This window comes from Octodon degus, unplaced genomic scaffold, assembly GCF_000260255.1.
Source record: "Octodon degus isolate 3935 unplaced genomic scaffold, OctDeg1.0 scaffold00130, whole genome shotgun sequence".
Classification (NCBI taxonomy): domain Eukaryota; kingdom Metazoa; phylum Chordata; class Mammalia; order Rodentia; family Octodontidae; genus Octodon; species Octodon degus.
The window spans coordinates 5,713,080-5,734,020 of NW_004524706.1; the positions used below are offsets into that span (position 1 = coordinate 5,713,080).

The following is a 20,941-nucleotide window of genomic DNA, read 5'->3' on the forward strand; positions in this document are numbered from 1 at the left end:
TTTGGGCTAATGTTCTGTTGCCTTAGAAGGCCTAGGCCTTGGGAATGGAGTGAAGAGCTTCGGGAAAGAGCTATGTATGTACTCAATAAATCTCTCCCCTTAAAGATTCAGATGTAGGACTTGGAGCAGGTGGGCTGAGGGTTTGCAGGACTATTTGTACTCCTCAGCTGCTGCTTCCTGGTTCTGCTGGGCCCAGCTAGGAAAACCAAGATGAGTGTGGAGAGCAGTATGGAGCAGCAGCCAGGGCCCAGAGCAAGGGGCTCCTGGTGGCCACTGCAGCTGCACAGTTGAAGTGGACATTCCTATCCAGTTGGAGGCAGCTGCCTGATGACAAAGCTTGACAGTACTCTCAGCATTAGGCTGAGCCCCAGCCCCACAACATTTGGTGGTCCCTGCCATGCGGAATTGCCTGCACCCTGCATAGCAGCCTAAGCTGGACCACTTCAGCTACAAGAGATGGGACTATTCATTCTCCCCCTTACCCCTCTCCTTACTAATGGAGGCAAAAAGTATTAAATGAAACATGGGCTGAGCTGATCCTTCCTGATCCCTCAGCTTCACCCCCAGGGAGTCAGTCAGCCAGTTCTCAGCAAACATGAAGAACGGTCATGAACAAGGGGGCACATCAGAGATCAAAGAGGCAGGGAAAATTGTACCCACTGCCCAGGCTTTACCATCATGCAGAGCTGAGAGGGTCAAGCTTGCTAGGCCCTATGCAGAATGGTTCCCTATAGATCTAGCTCCAGATTAGGCTACTAATCAGATTAGGGTACTGAGATAGCCCTCTGGAACTACAGTTCTGAGGGAAGAGAGCACCCCAATCTCTGCAGCATCCCTAGTAGCATTACACAGAAGTACAAGCCCTCAGGGCACGTGGTCACAACCTCCTGCCCTGTGGAGCAGGGATTGCCTTGGCAGGAGAAGGTGGCCAATTTTCTCCCAGAAGAAAAGGGGCTGGTTTGAGAAATGATTGCTAGTTAAGTGCCCCACTATACTTGTGTCACTGGTCCCAGCCACCCCACCCTGTCTATTCCTCCCTTTACCTACCAAAGCAGGCAAGCAAGAATGACACACTTCTATTCCTCTTGGGAACAACAAACAAGGTGACAGCCATCAGTGGGGAAGTGGGAATCAGTGTGTCCCTGGGAAGGCTCATGTGGCCTATTTCTGGGAGCAGAGCAATGCTGCCTGGAAAAGTGCTGACTCCTGCAGAGTGAAGAGTCCCCTTCACTTCCCCAAGGGCATGTGGGCAACTCCAACAAGATGCTTCTCTCTGCTATCACCATGTACAAGCACACCGGTATACAAGCACACTGGTGTATCACACCGGTGCTTGCCCATGTGTCCTTGGAACCTGTGGAGGAAGGGAAAGCTAGGGGAAGGCAGGTGTTAGGAAATGAGGTCTGTAGGGAGTGAACGGGACATGGAAAGTAGAAAGCCAGCGTCAGGGAACCCAGGAGGGAGGCCAGGCAGAGGCCAGTCAAGGTTTAGAGATTAGGGTGTTCATAGAAGTGAGAGCAGTGAAAAACTGAGCTTGAGGGTTTATTAAAGAGGGCAGAGCTGGAGTTCAGTGGGCAGTTGTCCGAGCTTGTGGGTCAGTGGCAATGGAGAAGAGATGGGCAGGTGAGCTAGGGCTCAGGACTGCAGGGTGCCAGGCTAGACTATTTCACCTGCGGCTGAGGCTGACTAGTTGAGGACCAGGCAGTGGTGCAGTACAGCACCACTGGGCTGGGCTCCGAGTCTTGCATAGTGGGCCAGGGTTGGGACAAGTTTCAGTTCCTTCTTCTTAACTGAGGCTGCATGGGTCTGCATAGTGGAGAATGAGATGAATTGGCTGGAGAAAGAGGAATGAGGGCACAAAGAACACAGGGACAGCTAATCCTGGGCCACAGCATGACTCCTCCCCAGCATCACTAGTGCAGTCTCCTTCCCTCATGTGTTCTTTCCCCAGCACCTAATTATATCTGAATGTCACAGCCCTTCCAATGCCCCCGTCACTGCTCTTCATCTCAGACTGGTACCCCGTCATGTCCCAGTACCACACCTCACAACAGTGCTCCCCAGGCCTGCACTCTGCTGGCTGCTTGGGGAACTTTGGCTCCTGGTAGCTCATCTCTTAGAAGCAATGGATACTGTTACTTGTCTGTGGATGGGATTGAATGCAGCAGCCTCACCCCCTGGGGGCATTGCTCAGGTAACAGGGACAGGAGCCAGGAAGACCAGCAGGAGGAAAAGGAGATGATGAGCCACTGAAAGGAGTCACCAGCCCAAAGGTCACAAGTCAAGGACAGTCCAGCAGTGCTTAAGTGGAAGCAGTATGAGGTCAGGGCAAAATATAGGCAGTTATGCAGTCCAGCAGTAAGCCTGGGTTAAGATTGGTCATAGGGTTCAGGAAAAACTGGGCTCTTGGGGCTGCAGACAGCTACCTCTGAGCAAAGCAGCTCTTTGGCTACCATGGCCTCAGATACCTGCTGAGGTGTTGCAGGAGCTGGAGAAGGTGAAGGAGCAGCCCTGGGAAACCAGGTGAAGGCTGGAAAGATAATGGTTATTGGTTCATGCAGATGAACAAACCAAGGCTGAGGAACACGAGAGGCCAATCTGTAGGGGAAAAGACCTTAGCTTTTGTGTCTTGGAAATCATACCTTCGGAGGGCAGCACGAGGTAGGCACAAAGCAACCTTCATCCTAGTAACTGCCCCTTTGAGAATGAATGTGGTTGTTGGCATGACAACAATGATGGCATCCAAAGCCCCAGGGGAGGCAGAGTGGGAGCAGGTGCAGCAACAGGAAATAGATACCAGGGCCTCTGATTTGGCTTTATTTGCATTTAACCTCAGAAGATGCTTGGGAGTAAGGGGGTAATGGGCTTCCTCAGAGCCTAGTAGGCCAGAGAAACCCTGGGCCAGAGAGAGAGGGTCAGGAATCAGGGCTCACTTTGTCCAAAGGTTTATTTTTATTTTTTTTTTTTATGTCCAAAGGTTTTTAGGGCCCAGATCTCACCTTGTCTCTAAATTAGAGCTGAGCCAAGGGCAAGAGGTAGCTCTCAAACTCCAGATTTCTGACTCCTAGTAGTTTTTTTTTGTTTTTTTTGTTTTTTTTTTTTTGAACCAGGGATTGAACTCAGGCCCTTGCGCTTGCCAGGGAAGTGCTTAATCCACTGAGCCATCTCCCTGGTCCCCCTGCCCTAGATCTGAGAGATTGGACCTGCAAGTGTTAAGCCTAGGTTTAGGTTTTTCTAAGCAAGCTAGAAAAGCTAGACGTGAGAGTGGCACATTATTCCCAATTTTCCTTCCAACCCCAGGAGGCTAAATTCAACCCAGATCCTACCATTCCCAGGGGCGACAAGATATGGGCTCCTATACCCTCACAGCTATTGTCTTTCACCAGCCATCAGATCTGTCTCCAGGTGTCAGCTGCCAGGGTGCTGTGACAGAGAAAGCCTGCAGCAGCAAAGACCTCCTCGGGACTAGCCTCTGATGGGTGGGTACACAAGTGGGCCCATTCTCAGGATGCAGGGTGCTGAGGTGAGCCTTGGCTACAGGGGCCCCTTCTCTCTCCATCCATACCCCTCGGTGGCCACCAGAGCCTTATCTTCCCCATGGTTCCCTCCCAAGGAGTGGCTCTGCCATTTAAGAAACCATTTTCACCCAGTCAGCACCTCTCTGAGGAGATAATAAACCCAAAGGCTAATGGGTCAAGGGCCCAAAGGTTCTACTTAGGTCCCTGTGTCCTTGTGAAAACAAGAGACTAGGCCTCCCACACAAGCCTTCTTCTGCCTCCGTGGCTTAGGTAGATGAGCTGCAGGGACAAGTCAGGAGTGTGACAGGGTCAAGTATGCAGCAGAATCAGAAGGGTTGGGCCAAGCCTAGCTGGCTTCCTCCTGGCCCATCTTAATTGGAGTTTCTTGCTCATCCAGTTTAGTCTGGGCAGACCCCACTCCACCCCTGCTAGAGGACAGTCCCAGTGCTCTCCATGTCCCACCCGGCTTTAGACACCTGAACACCCAGTGGTGGGGGGAGGAGGATATGCACACATCAGGAAGGCTGCAAGTGCAGCCCTTGCAAGCTGGCAGCTGTCTCTCCACCTCTCCATTTGCCATTTCTGGGAATTCCCTCTAATACTGCTGCCACTGGGGACACATAAGGGCCACATGAAAAGGTAGAAAGCAGAGCTGATGTCCAGATTGCTGTCAGGAGAAAATAAAGTACGCTTCTGACTTACTATAAGTGAGTTTCTTTCTGGGAGAATTATAAGTTGGCTTTGTTCATAAGCCAACTGTAGGGTACACCTGTGAAAGTTTGCAACTTGAATGTTTGCTAAGGCAAGGAGTTGCCCTAAATCTAGTCAGCAGCTTGGGCAGGTCGGGGAACCTCATGCCAATATCCCACCAGAAAGGGAAGGTGCCTTATTTAACTGGATCAGAACACTAGGAAGTTCCACTAGTGGTTTGTACAGGTTGGCCAGCCTATACAATGCTGAGGGTTTCATCCCCAGCAGTGCCGATGAAGAATGCTGCAACTGTTGCCTTACTTCTGGCTTCTGCTCCCATCTTACCCTGACCTAATTTTTCAGGTTTGTAAATCCAGCCATGCCTGGCACACAGTGGATGCATATAATTATGTATATATGTGTTTGGTACTGGAGACTGAACCCAGGCTTTTGCACCGAGCTAGATTCCAGGCCTCACCCCCATCTCTTTGTCTTTTTGAGAATGGTCTGGCTAGGCAGTTCAGGCTGGCCTTGAGCTCAGTTTGCAGCTAAACTGGTCTCAAACTTGCGATGATCTTCCTACCTCAGCTTTCTGACTGCTGGGATTACAGGTGTGCACCACCATGCCTGGCTTCCCAGCCCTTTTTATTTTGATAATCTTGTTATGTGACCCAGGCTGGACTCAAAACAAGATCCTCCTGCCTTAGCTCCCGAGTAGCTGGGATTATAGGTGGGTACCAGTACCTGACAAAACTGTCAGGATGTAATCAATGAACAGAGAAGCCATTGCTAAGCCCAGGTTTCCTCCAAGGGTGTGCTGGCATAGAGTTTACAGAGTAACTGTGGTTAACTGCAGGGGTAATAGCAGGACTTGACCCCCACCCCCCAGTTACTGCACTAACCCTGCTTTGAAGAATGGGACTGCAGGAAGATAGCAGATCATTCCTGGGAATCCCAGCACAGCTGTAACAGGAAGGCTGGAGGCATGCTTCCTCCCACGCTCCCCATTCTCAAGACTAACTTCCCAAACTGCAGGGTCTCCTTGTACCCTTGGCCAGTTTCAGCAATGGCTTTCTAGTCGGCATATCAGGTTTAATTATCCACTTATTTTGCTTTAGATCCCTAGGCCCTGTAGAGGTGTAAAACCTAGATTCTAAGTAACTGAAGGAGGCTAAGCACACACAGGTGAGTTATTGCCCAAGGGATGAGATGGATCAGGAAGGAAAGCAAAGAGGTAGAGGTGGTGCAATCTCCATTGCCATGAAGATGACAAGGACAATAGTGTTACTAGGAAGATGGCCAGTTGCAGAGCTGGGTTTTTTTTTCCCCAGGCAGGGTCTTGCTATGTTTAGGCTGTTGTTGAACTCACTATGTAGCCCATATTCTTTTTTTTTTTCTGCAGTACCAGGGATTGAACTCAGGACCCTGCACTTGCCAGGCAAGCACTAACTCTACTGAGCTATCTCCCTGGCCCTGTAGACCATACTGATCTCATGCTCATGCCAATCCTATTGCCTTAGACTGAGTGCTGAGATTACACACTGCACCAGAGTTGGAACTTTTATTTCTTTTTTCTTTGGGGGGTGGATTTTTTAAAAGTAGATGGGTGAATTTTTTAAAAGTAGACATATGAACAACAAACTGAAGAGCTGAGTGCTTCGAGAAAAAAAGGGCACCTGGGGAATCCGTTCTGGAACAGGCACTGGCCTTCAGAGGACTGAGCTTACAGGGAGATCACTGTCTGGGTTTGGGTAACACAAGAACATCAGACACCTCTGCGGCCAAACAAGGGTCTTGTGGAAGAAACAGGCAGACAAGATCACCAAAACCTCTTACTGTGAACCAGCAAGCAGGTGAAGTCACGTTGCTCCTGCTTCCATTACATGTCATGGAGGGAGGGGTAGGCAGAAGGCTGCTGGTCCATTTCCAAACACCCAACTCAGTTCTTTATGCAAACAGAAAAGGCAAGCTGTGGGGCCACACCTGGTCTTTAGGAACAGTCCTGGCTGCCTCTCCTAGCAGATGCACCGATGGCGGACTGAGCTGAGGCAAGGGCTCAACCAGGTGAATGCTCACTTGAGGATGTGGCAGCAAAGGGGGAGGGGGAGGGGAAAAAGGCATTAAGGGGCATACCCAACATTAATGAATGCTCATTAATCTTAGCTGCTACTAAAGTTGGTGAGAAAGAGGTAGGGGAGGCATTAAGAACTACAGGATTACATTAGTTTCATTAGTTTTGGGTTTCAAAACAAGACACATTGAAAACAAAGGCTGGTTTTATTTTCCCACAGAATCTTTTTTAATATAAAACAAAGATAAAACACATTTGAACCCTGCAATCTGCCAGCATGCCTCGTTTCTACAAGATGCATGCCAGACTATGGGACTACATAGCAAAGAGTCTTTAAGAGCATCTGGCTGGGAGAAATAGAAAATGCAAACCTCAGGGAAGACCTCAAGCTCAGAAACTGAGTTACATCCCTGAGCGCTACAGTAGTCCTTCTCTTTTCAGATCCTCATATGTTTTCTTATTTACAACATTCCCACTGGAGTCTTCATACTCTTCCTAAAAAGGAAGGGGTACACTCTGTTAGCTATATTCCCCAAGAGAAATGCGTGGAACCAATCTCCACAGCATACCCAGTGTTGCAGCGTACTCTGGTACCCTGAGATTGGTGTTTATCTAAGACAGCCTTTCTCAACTGAGGTGCCAGAGAATTAAATTTTCTTCTAGACATCAAGAACTGTACCGGTCATGATGTTACTGGGGAAAAGAGCTTATTCAAACTGCTCCGTGTTTATGATGAACAACACTGGCTGAGAAAGGCTAACCTAAAGAAGCAGCTTTCAAATGGTTCTCAAAAAGTCCAGGTTTCTGTCCAGGCACCACATCAGGGACTCACAGGCAGGCATAGAGTGCTCAGCTTCTCACTTCCAGAGCAGCTCTGCTTTATTCTTTTTTTTTTTTTTTTGCAGTACTGAGGATTGAACTCAGGACCCTGCACTTGCCAGGCAAGCGCTTATTCTACTGAGCTATCTCCCCAGGCCCTTTATTCTATTTTATATCCTGGAGTTCTGCATTACAGTTGGAAAGGGCTTTGCTGCTCTAGAAATACGAAAACTACTAGCCTAAAATGAAGCCTGATACCAGTCCCTGCAGGACTTAGGGATCACCACCGAACTTCCTATGTGTGTCATCCTCAGGGCTGAGACCTGGTGCTGGATGACCCTCTCAAGACCGACAGGACACCTCCCAGCCCTTCAGGGAGGACCGTCTCTTATTAGATGCTTTTCTCAAAAGAGACCTAATGTATGATGCAAATGCCTACATTTATGAATCTTTGTAGCAGGAGAAGAGACTGGGTACTCCCGCTTGCCACTTCAAAATTTCAGTGGGCAAATATAACCTGTCTCAAGACGTAAAGTATAAAAAATATCCCAACCAAGTTAGACTTATATTTCAAAAGCTGATTCACAGACTTTGCAGATTACACTTGCTACTGCAGTAAGGCAAGGAGCATCCGGCCTCCTTCCTATGTGGTGTGAGCTGTCACTGACGCTATCCCCGATGCTGTCCACATGAGCACCCACCTCAGTGTCAGGCTGCCATCGTTCTGAAGCCTTCTGCAGTTTCAGCTTGGCCCACACTGCAGGGTGACAAATAAGTAGGAATCAAGACTGGTCATCTACCAGGCACACAGTGCTCACCAGTCCCCACCCCAGCAGGCTCCCCCTGAATGACTCTACCCTAGAATCTCCAATGCCCTGACTAGAATTTTGGTTCTGGGCCACCTGTAAACAAAACTCCTTTTATTGTGAAAGTTACCATACTTTAGATTTGTTATAAAAGGAAAGATAGATCAACTAAAACCAAAGGTCTCTTAGATTAAAAAACAGATACTCTATGAGGAAAAAAGTTAACATGGGATTGAGGAGATGGCTCAGTAGAATAAGTGCTTGGGCCTGAGTTCAACCCCTGGTTCTGCCAAAAAAAAAAAAAAAAAAGTTAACATGGAACAAATAATAGAACTTATGCGAGAAAGTAACCTGTCTTAAAATTCATAAAAGAGAAAAAGGATACTGGATATTGTCAAAGATGCTTAAAGTCTGTCCATATATTTCAAAAACTTCAGTGGAGGAAAAAAATAGATAAATAAATATTGATGAATACTTAAGACAAATATTGCGGCCAAAGAGCCTGAAAGGAAATGTGGCTCAACAGAATACAGGTTGAATGCAGTGATGCACAGCACTTGGAGGCCCAGCACTTGGGAGGAAGGCAGTTGGACTGCTACAAGTCTGAGGCCATCCTGGGCTACAAAGTGAGTTCTAGGCCAGTCTGAACTGCACAGTAAGACCTTGTCTCAAAATGACAAAAACAAAAAATAGACAATACAGGCACTAAAATAAAAATTCTGAAAGATGAAGAATAAGTTATTCCCTTGAAGATGAAAAGATAAAGGCATTGCTAAATTCCTACACCTTCAAAGGGTATGATCAGACACCCACCCAAGAAAGGACACATACGAACTCAGGGAAAAAAATGACTTGAGTCTCTAGCATGGTGTGAGGAAGGTAAACTGGCAGGACAAATGTCTACATGGAGTAGGCAAGACTGCTTGCATCTACAGAGAGAAGACAGTTCAAGTGTAACAGATGATAATGAGGAGGTAAAATTATTTGGTTCCTGCTGTATTTCTTATCAAGTAGAACAATCTCTGACAAATTATGAATACCACAGAAAGTGACAGCTGAAATGGAGGCAGGGCCTAGTGTTCCACGCCTGTAATCCCAGCATTTGGGAGGCTGACGCAAGAAGATCAGCGAGAGTTTTGAGGCCAGCCTGAGCTATCCATTGAATTCAATGACAGCCTGAATTTCATAGTGAGAGCCTGTCTCAAAAAACAAAGCAACAAAAAAGTCTAAGATGAGAAAATAGTACATGAGATGATGTGTGAGAAAATGCTCGGTTTGTGCCTGGCACCTTGGTTTCCAACTCATCACTTCTTTCTTTGCCAGCTGCAGTCTTCAGGCCACAAATGACATGCACATCATATTTACCGTGACAAATCAGGGCCTTTCTTTGGCATATTCTTTGCCTAGGTCTCCCAAAAAAAGCGACCAACCCAGAACAGTACTAAAACACTGAAAGATGCTGCCACGACTTTCTAAAACAAGAAGAGAGCAGTAAGATCCATGTTACTCTTCAGAAAAATCTGGAAGCTATTAGAAAAGAATGTAATCACCATGGGTGCCAGTGTGGGCTTATGAAGAATAAGTCAAGCAAACTAAGTAAATTTCCTGGTTTTGTCTGTTTTATTCTCAGAATTAGGAAACTGAGCTACCATCTTAGCCCTTTCAATTTTATTTTGAGTCAGGGTATGGTTAAATTGCCCAAGCAATCCTCAAACTTCAGATGGTTTCCTGAGTAGCTGGGGTTACAGATGTGTGCCACTGTGCCTGATGGATTTATTTTTGATGGGAGTCCACACAACAAAAAGCTACAGACATGGGACACCATAACTAACTAACTAACTAACTAACTAACTAACTAACTAACTTCTTCCTTTCTTTCTTTTCTTCCTTCCTTCCTTCCTTCCGTTCGTTCGGCAGAACCAGGAATTGAACTCAGGCCCTTGTGCTTGCCAGGGAAGCACTTTTTCCACTGAGACATCTCCCCGGCCCGGGACACCATAACTTTTGTAGAACAACTGCTTTTATAGATAATACCCCTGGATTTCATTAAAAACATGTAAATCTCCTATGCTATTATTGTAAGATAGCAAGTGATGTCTGAACTTAAAGAGTTATTTAAGGGCTGGTGAGATGGCTCAGTGGTCTAAAGCACCTACTTAGAACAAGCTTAGCAACGCACAGGGACCACGGTTCAATCCCCCAGCACCACATGCCAGCCAGCCCCACCCCCTGGTGGGCTGAGCTGGCCACACACACACACAAAATAAATAAATAAATAAATAAATTTTTAAAAAAAGAGTTAAGCAGATTTTTAAAAATCACTTATTTATTTACTTATTTAGAATCCTGCTACACAGCTTGGACTCATAGTGATCTTTCTGTCTGAGCCGCCCTGGTTCTGGGAGGCATGCACCACCATGTCTGGAGATTGAACTTGGGTCTTTGTACTTGCCAGGCAGACACTTAGACGGCTGAGCTATCTCCTCAGCCCCAGATTTCTATGTAGTTAGTATACTAGTAAATCTGTGAATAATCCATTAAATGGGAATGTCTTGCAACTCCACACAAGACCACAATCTTAAGTATCTTTCAGCCAAACTAACAAAACAAAACACCCCAAAACTCCACAGATCTAGAGTCAAGTAGCAGAGAGCATGCTTGAATTCCCAGTGCTCACGAGGCTGACGGCAAGTCTGAGGCCATCTTAGGCCACAAACTGAGTTCAAGGCCAGCCTGGACTACACAGTGAGAACTCTATCTCAAAAAACCTTAAAACCAACAAAACAAAAACCTTTAAAAAGCATAAATCTATTTTAACAGTGGAATTAATATATATTTATAAGTAAAATCCTTCACTTATGATAAAAAAAATCAAGTGTAACCTAAGCAACAGTAGTGTCTCCCTCTCCCAGAGAATTTGTAAGGAGAGAAAAGAAAAGCTTCATAGAAGGAGTTAAAACTGAGATATCCAAGGTAGGAGCTGCACCAAGAGTTCCCTCCCGAGAACATGTCGTCCAGCAGCACTGAAGGGATGTGCTACCTAATGAGTGCTACAGGAGTGGCAGCTCACTGGATGTACAGTAACTGTCTTCACTGCTGCCACCTATCCCTAGTGTCTTTCCCAGTATTAAAAGATTGGGAGCTGGATATTGACAAACTCTGAAAATCAAGAAAAGGTCTTACAAAGAAAAGGCGAGAGCTCCCTTCACTGTATACTAAGGTCAGTAGACACAAGAATGTGAAGAAAGCAGAGGTAGAAAAGTAGCATGGCTAGATAAGCATACTCTTGCAAACAGAATGGATGACATGGAATTAGGTTTTTCTTTTTTAAATGTATTTGGTACAGGGTCTCACTGCACAGATCGGACTCATAGTGATCCTACTGTTTTCAGCCTCCCGTGCTGGGATTACAGGCGTGTACCACCATGCCTGGTCTCAGTGGCTAGCATAGTGTACCCAGGGGTGAGGCCAGTGCGACATGTGGTAGCAGGGATTGAACCAGTCCTTGCATTTGCCTAAGGAGGCACTTAACTATCTTGCAAATCCTGGAATTACTTTTTAAGTTTTTAAAAAATTTATTTATTTACGTCATACAGGACCAGGCTGGGGAGACAGTTCAGTAGAATAGGCACTTCCCTGGCAAGCACAAGGGCCTGAGTTCAATCCCCAGTTCTGCCAAAAAAAAAATCCAAAAACAACAACAACAAAAAACCCATAAAGAACATATGAGTGATCTATAGAGAATGAGAAAAAAATGAAAAGAGCAGGAAGGGAGAAAAAGGAGAGAAAGCATTGAGATGGAAGTAAAGTAACAAAATTAATAATAAAAAAAAGTGGGCCGGGGAATGGTGGTAACTGCTCTGGCCTAGGGAAGAAGCCAACAAGCATACTTACAAGAGACAGCATCTTCAATCTGTGTCACATTAGCAAAGTGAGCAGTGTTTGGAATGCCCAAACATCTCATGCCATGAGCGTGACGCCATTCCTGAAGGAAAGAAAGAGAAGGACAATGTAAAGCAGAACAACTGAAAGAGCACAAGCTCCATGCTACCCAGCAGCCCTTGCCTGACCCTTTTCAAAGAACTCAAAACAAAGGCAGCATTCCTTTCATGGTTTGTTATCAGAAAAGTAGCACTGCACTGGCTCAGGTTTGTAAAATTGACATTCTAGACTCAGTAATGTTGCAGACAAATTTTGGGTCAAGACAAAAAAACAACACAACTGTAACTTGTCATCCCCTATGACACAGGAGAAGGGACACAACGCCAGGAACCCGCCACCAGCATAAAGAGTATGACAAGGCAGCATGATCTTTGTAAGTAAAGAAGAGTGTTTATCAGATGTAAGTGACAATGTGACAGTGCAGGAAGAGACATTGAGGTAGTGATCTTTTTGGCTCCTGGCTGCCAACTCCAACCATCTGAGATAGTATGCAGAAAGACTCAAGAGTTTCTCAGGGACTCAGTGAGACCTGGAACCGATTAGCAACATGTATCTAGAGGAATTCACATAAATAAATCACCACCTTTGGTCTAGCATACATCTTTTCTACTATGTAAAATTTCTTCTCAAGTACTAAGAAGTGAAGGCAGAAATTAAAAAAGGATAAGCCCATGTACTAGAATACCCTGATGTAAAGTCTTGTGCCAGAACAGATTAAAATACTGGCACTTTAGTTTCTTTTTTCTTATTTTCAAAAAGGCAAAGGTCCATTTACAACCCAGCAGAGGAGACAGTTTTCTTGTTCCTCAGTCCTCACGATACAATAAATGACCAAGTAGTCAGATGATCTAAAATGCTGGCAAAGCATTTGGAAGGTTGAGGATGTGAGTTAAAGAACAATCTGGGCTACACAGTGAGTTCAAGGTCCACCTGGACCACAAAGTAGGTCCCTGTCTCAAAAACAGAGTACCAGAAGTATAGTGACGCATGCCCATAACCCCAGCACTCTGGGAGGCTGACGCAGGAGTTATATCCCAGTCCTGCCTGTGCCTGGGTGACTCAGTAGCTTAGAGACCTTGTCTTAAAATTAAAAATAGCTGGGGATGCACGCCCTGCACTCAGTGCACAGACCCTAGATTCAATACCCAAAACTGGAAAACAAAAACAAAAACCAACAATACAGTCCACTTGCCTCTCCTCCTGCAAACAGTAACAACAAAAAAATCCCACAGAGAAAGAAGTACAACAAACAAAAGAGTAGCAGACCTGGTGGTACATGCCTCTAATACCAGCACTTGGGAGGCTGAGGTAGGAAGACTGCATGGGATACATAGGGTCTGAGTTCAATACCTGGTTCCGTCAAAAAAAGAAAAAAGAAAAAAGAAAGAAAGAAAACAAACAAACAAACGAAACCCAAAATGAGGCTCAGGAACTGGCCCAGGCATTCAAGGCTAGCATTGGTACCAAAGGGCAAACGTCATAGGCTTCTATGATTCTTCCCCTCATGCTGGACAACAGTGGTTCCTGCAGGCTGCTCCTACTCTTTCCTTCAAATATGTCCCATTTCAACTCTCATTCCCCAGAGAAAAGGCTCTGAATTCCTTACGGCGAAGTGCCGCTGGAAGGCCTTAGGCCCTCGGTAGGTGTAGTTTCCACAAATCTCACAATTGTAGTTGATATTTAGGCCATGCAGCTTATACAGCCAGTAGGGGATGGGCTAAAAGAAAACAAGAAATGTCATTAGTTTAACACAGTCTACAATGTGCTTCCAGAGGGGGAAATGGGGAGAGAGCAGTGGTGTGCAACTCACTTTGCCATCCCAGCCCAGGGGCAGGTTTTTGGGGTTGTAAATGATCTCATTCTCCTCATCTTCACTTTCACTCTCACTGATCTGCTCCTCCTCCTCCTCCTCTCGCTCTTCTCCTGTTCTGGCTTGCTTGCGTTGTACATTTTCATGAGTGAGCTGTCGCTGTTCCTATAGCAGCACATAAATGAAAAACCCAAGTAAGATGTACAGAACAAGAAGGGAAATTTCCTATAACCCTTGCTCCTTACTTAAGGAATAGTCTTGCCTCTACTTTCAGAACTCATCAGCATGCCCTACTTGATCCCAAAGGAAATAAAGACCAAAAGAACAGACTCATTTCTTCTGTTTGTACTTTCAACTCATCTCTTCTTTTCCTTCCTCTTGTTGTTGCTGTCCTCACTGGAATGACCACTTTACAACATGCTGAATCGTCCCATTCTGGTGCAGTTTTCATGTTGCTGCTCAATCTGCCTACTGATCAAGCCAAATCTAGAGGTGCGTTCTTTTTCTTCTTTTTGCCTGTGTTGGACATCTGGGGAAGCCACAGCCTCACACATACCAAGAAAGCACTTTGAAAGTCAGCAGGTATCAATAAATGGTGAGTGAAGTGATGGCAACAATCTTATCAGTACATAATGAGAACAACTGAAAATCATTAAGCTGGACTGTCACAGAACTCCAGAGAGTATTGCCGCCTCCTTGCAGGGAAAGCAAAATACTCTCAGAGACAAGAGAACCCCCTGGGGACACCTCAGGTGAGGGGCATGATGCAGTGGCATCCCTACCAGCTGAGGACTGGTGACCCAGACTGCTAGCCACAATGGCACAGCCCAAGTTTACTGTAAAGACTATGTCTCCCCAGAGTCTAATGCTAGCTAACTTTACAATGAAAGCAGCCACAAAAGACGCAATAGGTGAAGAGGCACACAGCAACATCCATATATATAATCTATCCTCAAACAAGCAACCTATATATACCTAGGTAGGTCCTCTAACAAAGGCAAATGAACATGTCCATGGCAACTGACAACTCAAGGCGGCTCTGCGAGCACATGTATGGGGAAAGACGCCAAGGCAGCTAACAACTACACAGAGCAGACATCACCAGAGCACTCTGAGACACTTCATCTTCTTTCCACACAGGCTGAACTTTCTGCCACTATCTCTTCCTGGAGAGCAAAACAGAGTTCCTCCCACTCCTCCCTTTCTTTCTCTGAAGAATGCTTCTTGGGTAGACTATGCATTTTTCCACCTCCCAAGATAATGTTCACAGCTAGCTCTGCACTAAGTTTCTTGCTCTTCTCTTCCTGTAATGTCATTTCAACCTTTCTCTTGCTACATCTGAATGCCTGCTTTTTGTCATCTGTACTGTACTCCTCTTGGTATATGGTGAAGCTCAGGCAAAGAGCCTGTACTATTCTGGGTACTATGTTGACTTCCTCAGTATCTCTGAATAGAAGAAACAAGCTGTATCACACAAGGGTGCTTTCTTTTACCCAAAGCTTGGTTTCATCAATCTAGGAGATTTTCTTACATGAGCACATTTAAAATAAGCACATAATAAACATCATGCTATGACAGTAAATGCTGTCATAGGTTGTTTCCTAAAATGCACAGAGGCTTCCAGACTATGCCTGGCCTTACACAGGAACTCAGCAGCCTTGAGAATAGCACCTAGCAACAGAACAAGAACCTACAGAAGGGCCACGGACCCCAGAGGACTGTATTTTCTGCAGAACTAGTTTAATCACATATCACTTTCTATTTTGAACTTGAAAAAACAAAACAAATCAAAACCCCACCTGAGTTCCTATCTCTCTTCCTCCCATATTTTGCAGCCTTTCTAGTCTTTAGCAGAGCTGGATACTCACCCCAAGAATCTCGACATATTCGTAGATCTGGGCTTCTAGGAAAGCAATGTCTTTGTTCCTCTCAGTATCTCTGAAGAGAAGAAACCAACTATCACTCAAGGGTGCTTTCTTTCACCCAAAGCTTGGTTCTATCAGTCTGGGAATTTTTCTTTTTCTTTCTTTTTTTTTTTTTTTAAATGAAAGAATGTATTCATTTCTTTTTATTTTTTACATTTAGAGAGAGAGAGAGAGAGAGAGAGAGAGAGAGAGAGAGAGAGAGAGAGAGAGAGAGAGAGAGAGAGTGTGTGTGTGTGTGGCCAGCTCAGCCCACCAGGGGGCGGGGCTGGCTGGCATGTGGTGCTGGGGGATTGAACCGTGGTCCATGTGCTTTGCCGAGCTTGTTCCAAGTAGGTGCTTTAGACCACTGAGCCATCTCTCCAGCCCCTGGGAATTTTTCTTATATGATCGCATTCAAAATAAACACAATATCATGCTGTGAAAGTAAATGCTCTGTTCATCTCATAATTCAGACAGAAGGCCTGAGGTTCTTTCTTAAAATGCAGAGGCTTCCTCTGTGACAGTGGTAGCCAGTCTTTCAGAGATCAAGTGCCCAAACTGCAACCCCAAACCCATTTTTTAACTAAGTGTCAACAGTGCAATTAAATCTGAATGCTTAGGTTTTAGTTCAGAAAAATCAAGTCACACCTTAGTACCTTTTGTCTTAACCAAAAACCAAAAACCATCAGTAGCATGTGTGCATGCCATAGGCCCACCACCACTGCGCTACGACCTCACCTGTATGGTAAAAGACCTATCAAGACCATTTCGTCCTGATATTCACAAAGGCAACGTGGTATCAAAGAATAAAGCTCTGCAGGCAGGCAGCCCAGGATGACACCCTAATTCTGCTACTTACTAACTGTGAGACAGTGGTTACAGTCTGCAACTTTTCTGAGTCTTTATCTGCAAAAATCAGGCTTATCAGCTATGTTCAGGGTTGTGAAAATTTCCGCCCTTGAACAGTCACAGCCATTAGTAGAGATAAAGACCAGACTGGATCTGTTATGAACTGATACTGGCGATAAAACAGGCTTTAAAATCTCAATGGGATAAAATTCTGCATGGAAACAATATTATAAAAGCACAGCAGGGGTCACCCCAGCTACTCACCGCTTGGTGCCCTTTGATTTGGGGTTTTTGGCAAACAGGGAGGTATCGAGTGATTCCAAGGACTTCCCTTTGGTGCTAAATAACCTCTGGGCTCGCTCTTCAAGGGTGCTAAGGAGACAGGAAGGGCAAAGAATTTCAGATTAATTTATTACACAGGTACGTGCATTTCTGTAGTAGGTGGTGACACAAAAAGTGTAAAGAAAGCCACTTAAGGATAACGCAAAGACACAGCAAATGAGCCCACTGATGGAAACACTAGTCTCTTACCCGCCGCATTTCAGGCCTAAAGCTAAGAGGGCAGACTTCAATCTGTCTAGACCCAGAGAGGCCAACTCCTGGACAAAAGAGAAACAAGTTAGAATACCACAAAAGAGAAACAAGTTAGGAATAGCTTTGGGAAATAAATGCAGGCTAGAGTGTGGGAATTCCCAGGCAGTGGCAGGGCTGCATATCCCATAGCCCATCCCCTAGAATTAGTGCAAACTCTCCACAGAAATGACTCTGCAGTTGTTTGGACTTGATCATACTGGTAGAGTTCCATTACCTCCACTATGGTTTAATGTAGTTACAATTATTTCACAGTTCTCAGAGTTGTCAGATATGTGTGTTCTCTGTTTGCCAAAAAGCCCCAAACCAATCAGCTGTCAGATGTGAGTTCCATCAAATTTCCTCTGACACTGTCCCATACAGGAGAATGAACTCAGGGCTTTTACACTGGATTACAGGACTACTCCCAGTTATTGCTTTTTTTTTTTTTTGAGACAGGGACTTGCTATTTGTAGTTCAGGCTGGTCTTGAACTCACTACGTAGCCCAAGGTGATGATCTTCCTGCCTTAGTCTCTTGAGTGCCCGATTACAGGTGTGCAATCATGCCCAGCTGACATGTATTTTCCCTTGATCTTTCAACATACCTTGTAGCTGCCTAGTAGGAAATGGTGTCTTATTGTTTCAGTGCAATGTCCTTAGAGACAGGAAAGTGAGTGGTCCCTCTGAAGGGCGGATAGGTGAGACCAGTACAATTGGTAAGAAAATATACCTCCCAGGAGGAAAATGCAGACAGGTCAAGATGGGCGCCAGCATGCGTCAGGGCGCTGCTTGTTTCTTTCTGTCAAGAAAAATAGGCCAATTATTAAGATCCAAGTTTCTTACAATGAAGGTAAGGAAGTCATCTAAATTACCAGGGCTTGTTGGGCCCCTTCTTTACATGCATCTATGAATAAGACTCAAACCCCTACAGAAATAGAACAAAGAAAACAATGACCCATTTTTCTCTCCGAAAGTTCAAGAAAAACTCAAGTTTATACCCAGGAGTGAAAATATACATACAGTTCTACCACATAATCTGGTCCGTTTTTGGTCAGAAAAAACCCACAACAGTCATGATATGAATAGTGAAAATTCCAGGCCCAGTCAATGGCAAGTGAGTCCTGACAAATCTTGTTCAAAAGTACACAAAGACAAGCATATGTGGCAGAGAACACTGCTAGCCAGATCTAATTCTGAGGGATCCGCATCTAGAATCCTGCAGCAGGGACTCATTACTAAAACAGCTCAGCTCCCCGGCATGACCTCCTCCTGCAGTCCCTACTGAAGCTCACCGGCCAGCCAGGAAAGGTGCCGTTCTCCCATTTTTTCTCAAATTCAGTCTGTATCTTCCCAAAAAGCTCATTCTGATCTTGGAGGGGCTTCACTCTGTCAGTGTAATCCTGAAGATATTCAAGCAGCATTTCAAGGTATCTACAGAATACAAATACACATATTAGTTTGAAAAGTAAAAAAGATCATTTTCCCCAGCATCATTTTGATTCTAACTTTTCCTATCTCCTTTTTTCATCATGACATAATACCAAATACTAAGGTTTTAACTTACAAACAAAAGATCTTAAGTTAAAAAATAAAAAAAAAAGGGTCAGCTATGTGTGCTTGCCTGTAATCCCAATACTCAGGAAGCTGAGGCGGGAGGATCACAAGTTTGAAGTCAGCCCAGGCTACATAGTGAGTTCAATGACACCCTAGACTTTTTAGTGAGACTGTCTCAAACAAAAAATAAAATGAGTAAACCAGAAGTCAGAAGAGCAGGATTGCTTCAGGGCAGAATTAACACAAACGTAACTCTCTACTTGACATCAGATCTAGGTATCTCACTTCAGCCACAACCTGCGAGAGTCTAGTTTTTTTCCCATTAAATCCCCCAAACAATTCCCTAAATGGGTGACTTTCATGTGCAATTAGAGAAAATCAAGAACATATAGGGTCTGGGGATGTAGCTCAGTGGGAGAGTGCTTGTACAGCCTGTGAAGCCTTAGGTTTAATGGTAGTGAATGTGTTACTATGGCCCATATGTTATTGTTTTTGTAAGACAAAAGATACTAACATAAGAGTTGTTTTTTCCTAAACTAAAACCTCAGTATTTAGGTTTAATTGCAGCATAGGCACTTTGTGATAAATAAGAGGGTTATGGGTTGCAGTATGGGCACTCCGTCTCTAAAAGAGTCACCACCACTACCTTAGGTGTTCAAGAGTATGGACCTAAGATCAAAGATGTGCCCCTAGCGTCAGCCTTGCGCAAAGCCACAGTATTACAGATACCTCTTTCCTTTTTGTCCCTTGGTACCAGGGATTGAATTCAGGACCTTGCACTTGCCAGACAGGCACCTATGCCACTGAGATATATCCTCGGCTCCTTTGGTTTTTTGATAGGGTCTCACTGTAGCTTAGTCTGGCCTTGAACTTGTGGCGATCCTCCTGCCTCCTGAATACTGTGGTTACAGACATTTATCATTATACCTAGCTGTTTACTTGTTTTAATGTTTATTACTACATGCCTGCACTACACAGTGATTACATTCATCATTGGGAGTTAATACATACACGTAATACATCTTAATTCCTTTCATCTTCTCTTCCCTTGCCTTTCCTATACAAATACTTTAAAACCATATTACTCGCAGCTCTTAACCACCAATGACGTACATTTATCAGGCAACAAAATTCAGAACTTTACACTCAAACTTTTATATCATTTCTAATCAAAACCAGGAGCTAGCAAGGCCTACCTCTTGTATTCTGCATTCTTCCTTTCTTTAGGAATGTCAAATAACTGGTCAAAGATAGACAGGTATGTGATATAATCCAGCTTCTGAAAAGAAAAAAGTGACAGGACTCAGTTAAGCCACTGTACTATTATAATTGCCCATAAGTGAGATCAAAACTGAGTGTCCCTAACAAAGCCAAGCTCATCCTAGGTTTTTCTTTCCCTTCATTCATTCCCTACAATAACTGGAATATTAAGTTCATTAAACCATAAAGAATATTGATACACATCTACAAGACAAGACCAACTTAAATAACACTAAAAGAAGTATTTGTCAAATACTGCTGAACAGACTCTTGGTTAAAGGTCTGACATCCTAAAATAAGGTTGTGAAGGTTCCATTCATTCATTCATGGCAAACACTTATTGAATGTCTGCGCTAAGTGTGGGGATGAGGAAGAGATTTACTTCTAGTTTTTTGAAAAGACATTTAGTAGCCTTTTGCTGGCAGGGATCATGGCTCATACCCCATAACTAGAACTGTGTGTGCCCAGCCAATTACTTTGTTGGCTTTACAAAAATCTTTATTTTTATAAAAGTATACTTAGGGGCCAAGGAAATGGCTCAGTAGAATAAGCACTTGCCTGGCAAGTGCAAGGGCCTGAGTTCAATCCCTGGTTCTGAAAAAAAAAAGTATACTTTTATTGGGGACCTGGGAGTTAGCTCAGTAAAATAAGCGCTTGCTTGGCAAGCATAAGGTCCTCAGTTCAATCCCCAGTACCATAAAATAAAATAAAGTATACTTGTATTAATAAAATAAAATGTTTTTTGCATTACTGTAGTTTTCTTTTCTACATTACTGTAAATACGATTTTCATTCTGAATGCTGTCTCATTCCAAGAAAGTCTATCAATTTTCTTTAATATTTACAAGGAAGACACTAAATGCTTCACGTGTAGTAGTCCCAGCCCAGCATCCTGACTTGGACCCTAGGACCACAACTCCCCTCTTGCAGGCCTCACCTCCGATGCCTTCAGATTAATATACTTGAGGTAACAGTCATGGAGATCAAGGTAACGGCCATATCCCTCTTCATCTGTGAACTCCACCAAATCTGAAGGAATCATACATGTTGGTCAGTGATTCCGACCCTCTCCTGGACTTGCCTTTGCACATGGACCCACATTCCACAAGGCAGCCCTCCCTCAAATGTCCTCCTTGGGCTCACCAAAT

The 20,941-nt window shown here is 44.6% G+C and overlaps 1 protein-coding gene across 1 annotated transcript in view; it reads right to left on the bottom strand.

Annotated features, from left to right (window-relative positions):
• Positions 1-6,696: 6,696 nt before the first annotated feature.
• Positions 6,697-20,941, bottom strand: part of Sf3a3 (splicing factor 3a subunit 3) — a 22,255-nt gene continuing 8,010 nt past the window's right edge. The window contains exons 5-16 of the mRNA XM_023701045.1: positions 20,731-20,822; positions 19,731-19,813; positions 18,273-18,411; positions 17,711-17,779; positions 16,941-17,008; positions 16,674-16,781; positions 15,525-15,594; positions 13,657-13,821; positions 13,453-13,563; positions 11,799-11,889; positions 7,800-7,855; positions 6,697-6,774 (exon numbers count right to left, since the gene is read on the bottom strand). Of these exons, the coding sequence (XP_023556813.1) occupies positions 6,697-6,774; positions 7,800-7,855; positions 11,799-11,889; positions 13,453-13,563; positions 13,657-13,821; positions 15,525-15,594; positions 16,674-16,781; positions 16,941-17,008; positions 17,711-17,779; positions 18,273-18,411; positions 19,731-19,813; positions 20,731-20,822 (1,130 nt within the window). The remainder of the gene's footprint in view (positions 6,775-7,799; positions 7,856-11,798; positions 11,890-13,452; positions 13,564-13,656; positions 13,822-15,524; positions 15,595-16,673; positions 16,782-16,940; positions 17,009-17,710; positions 17,780-18,272; positions 18,412-19,730; positions 19,814-20,730; positions 20,823-20,941) is intronic.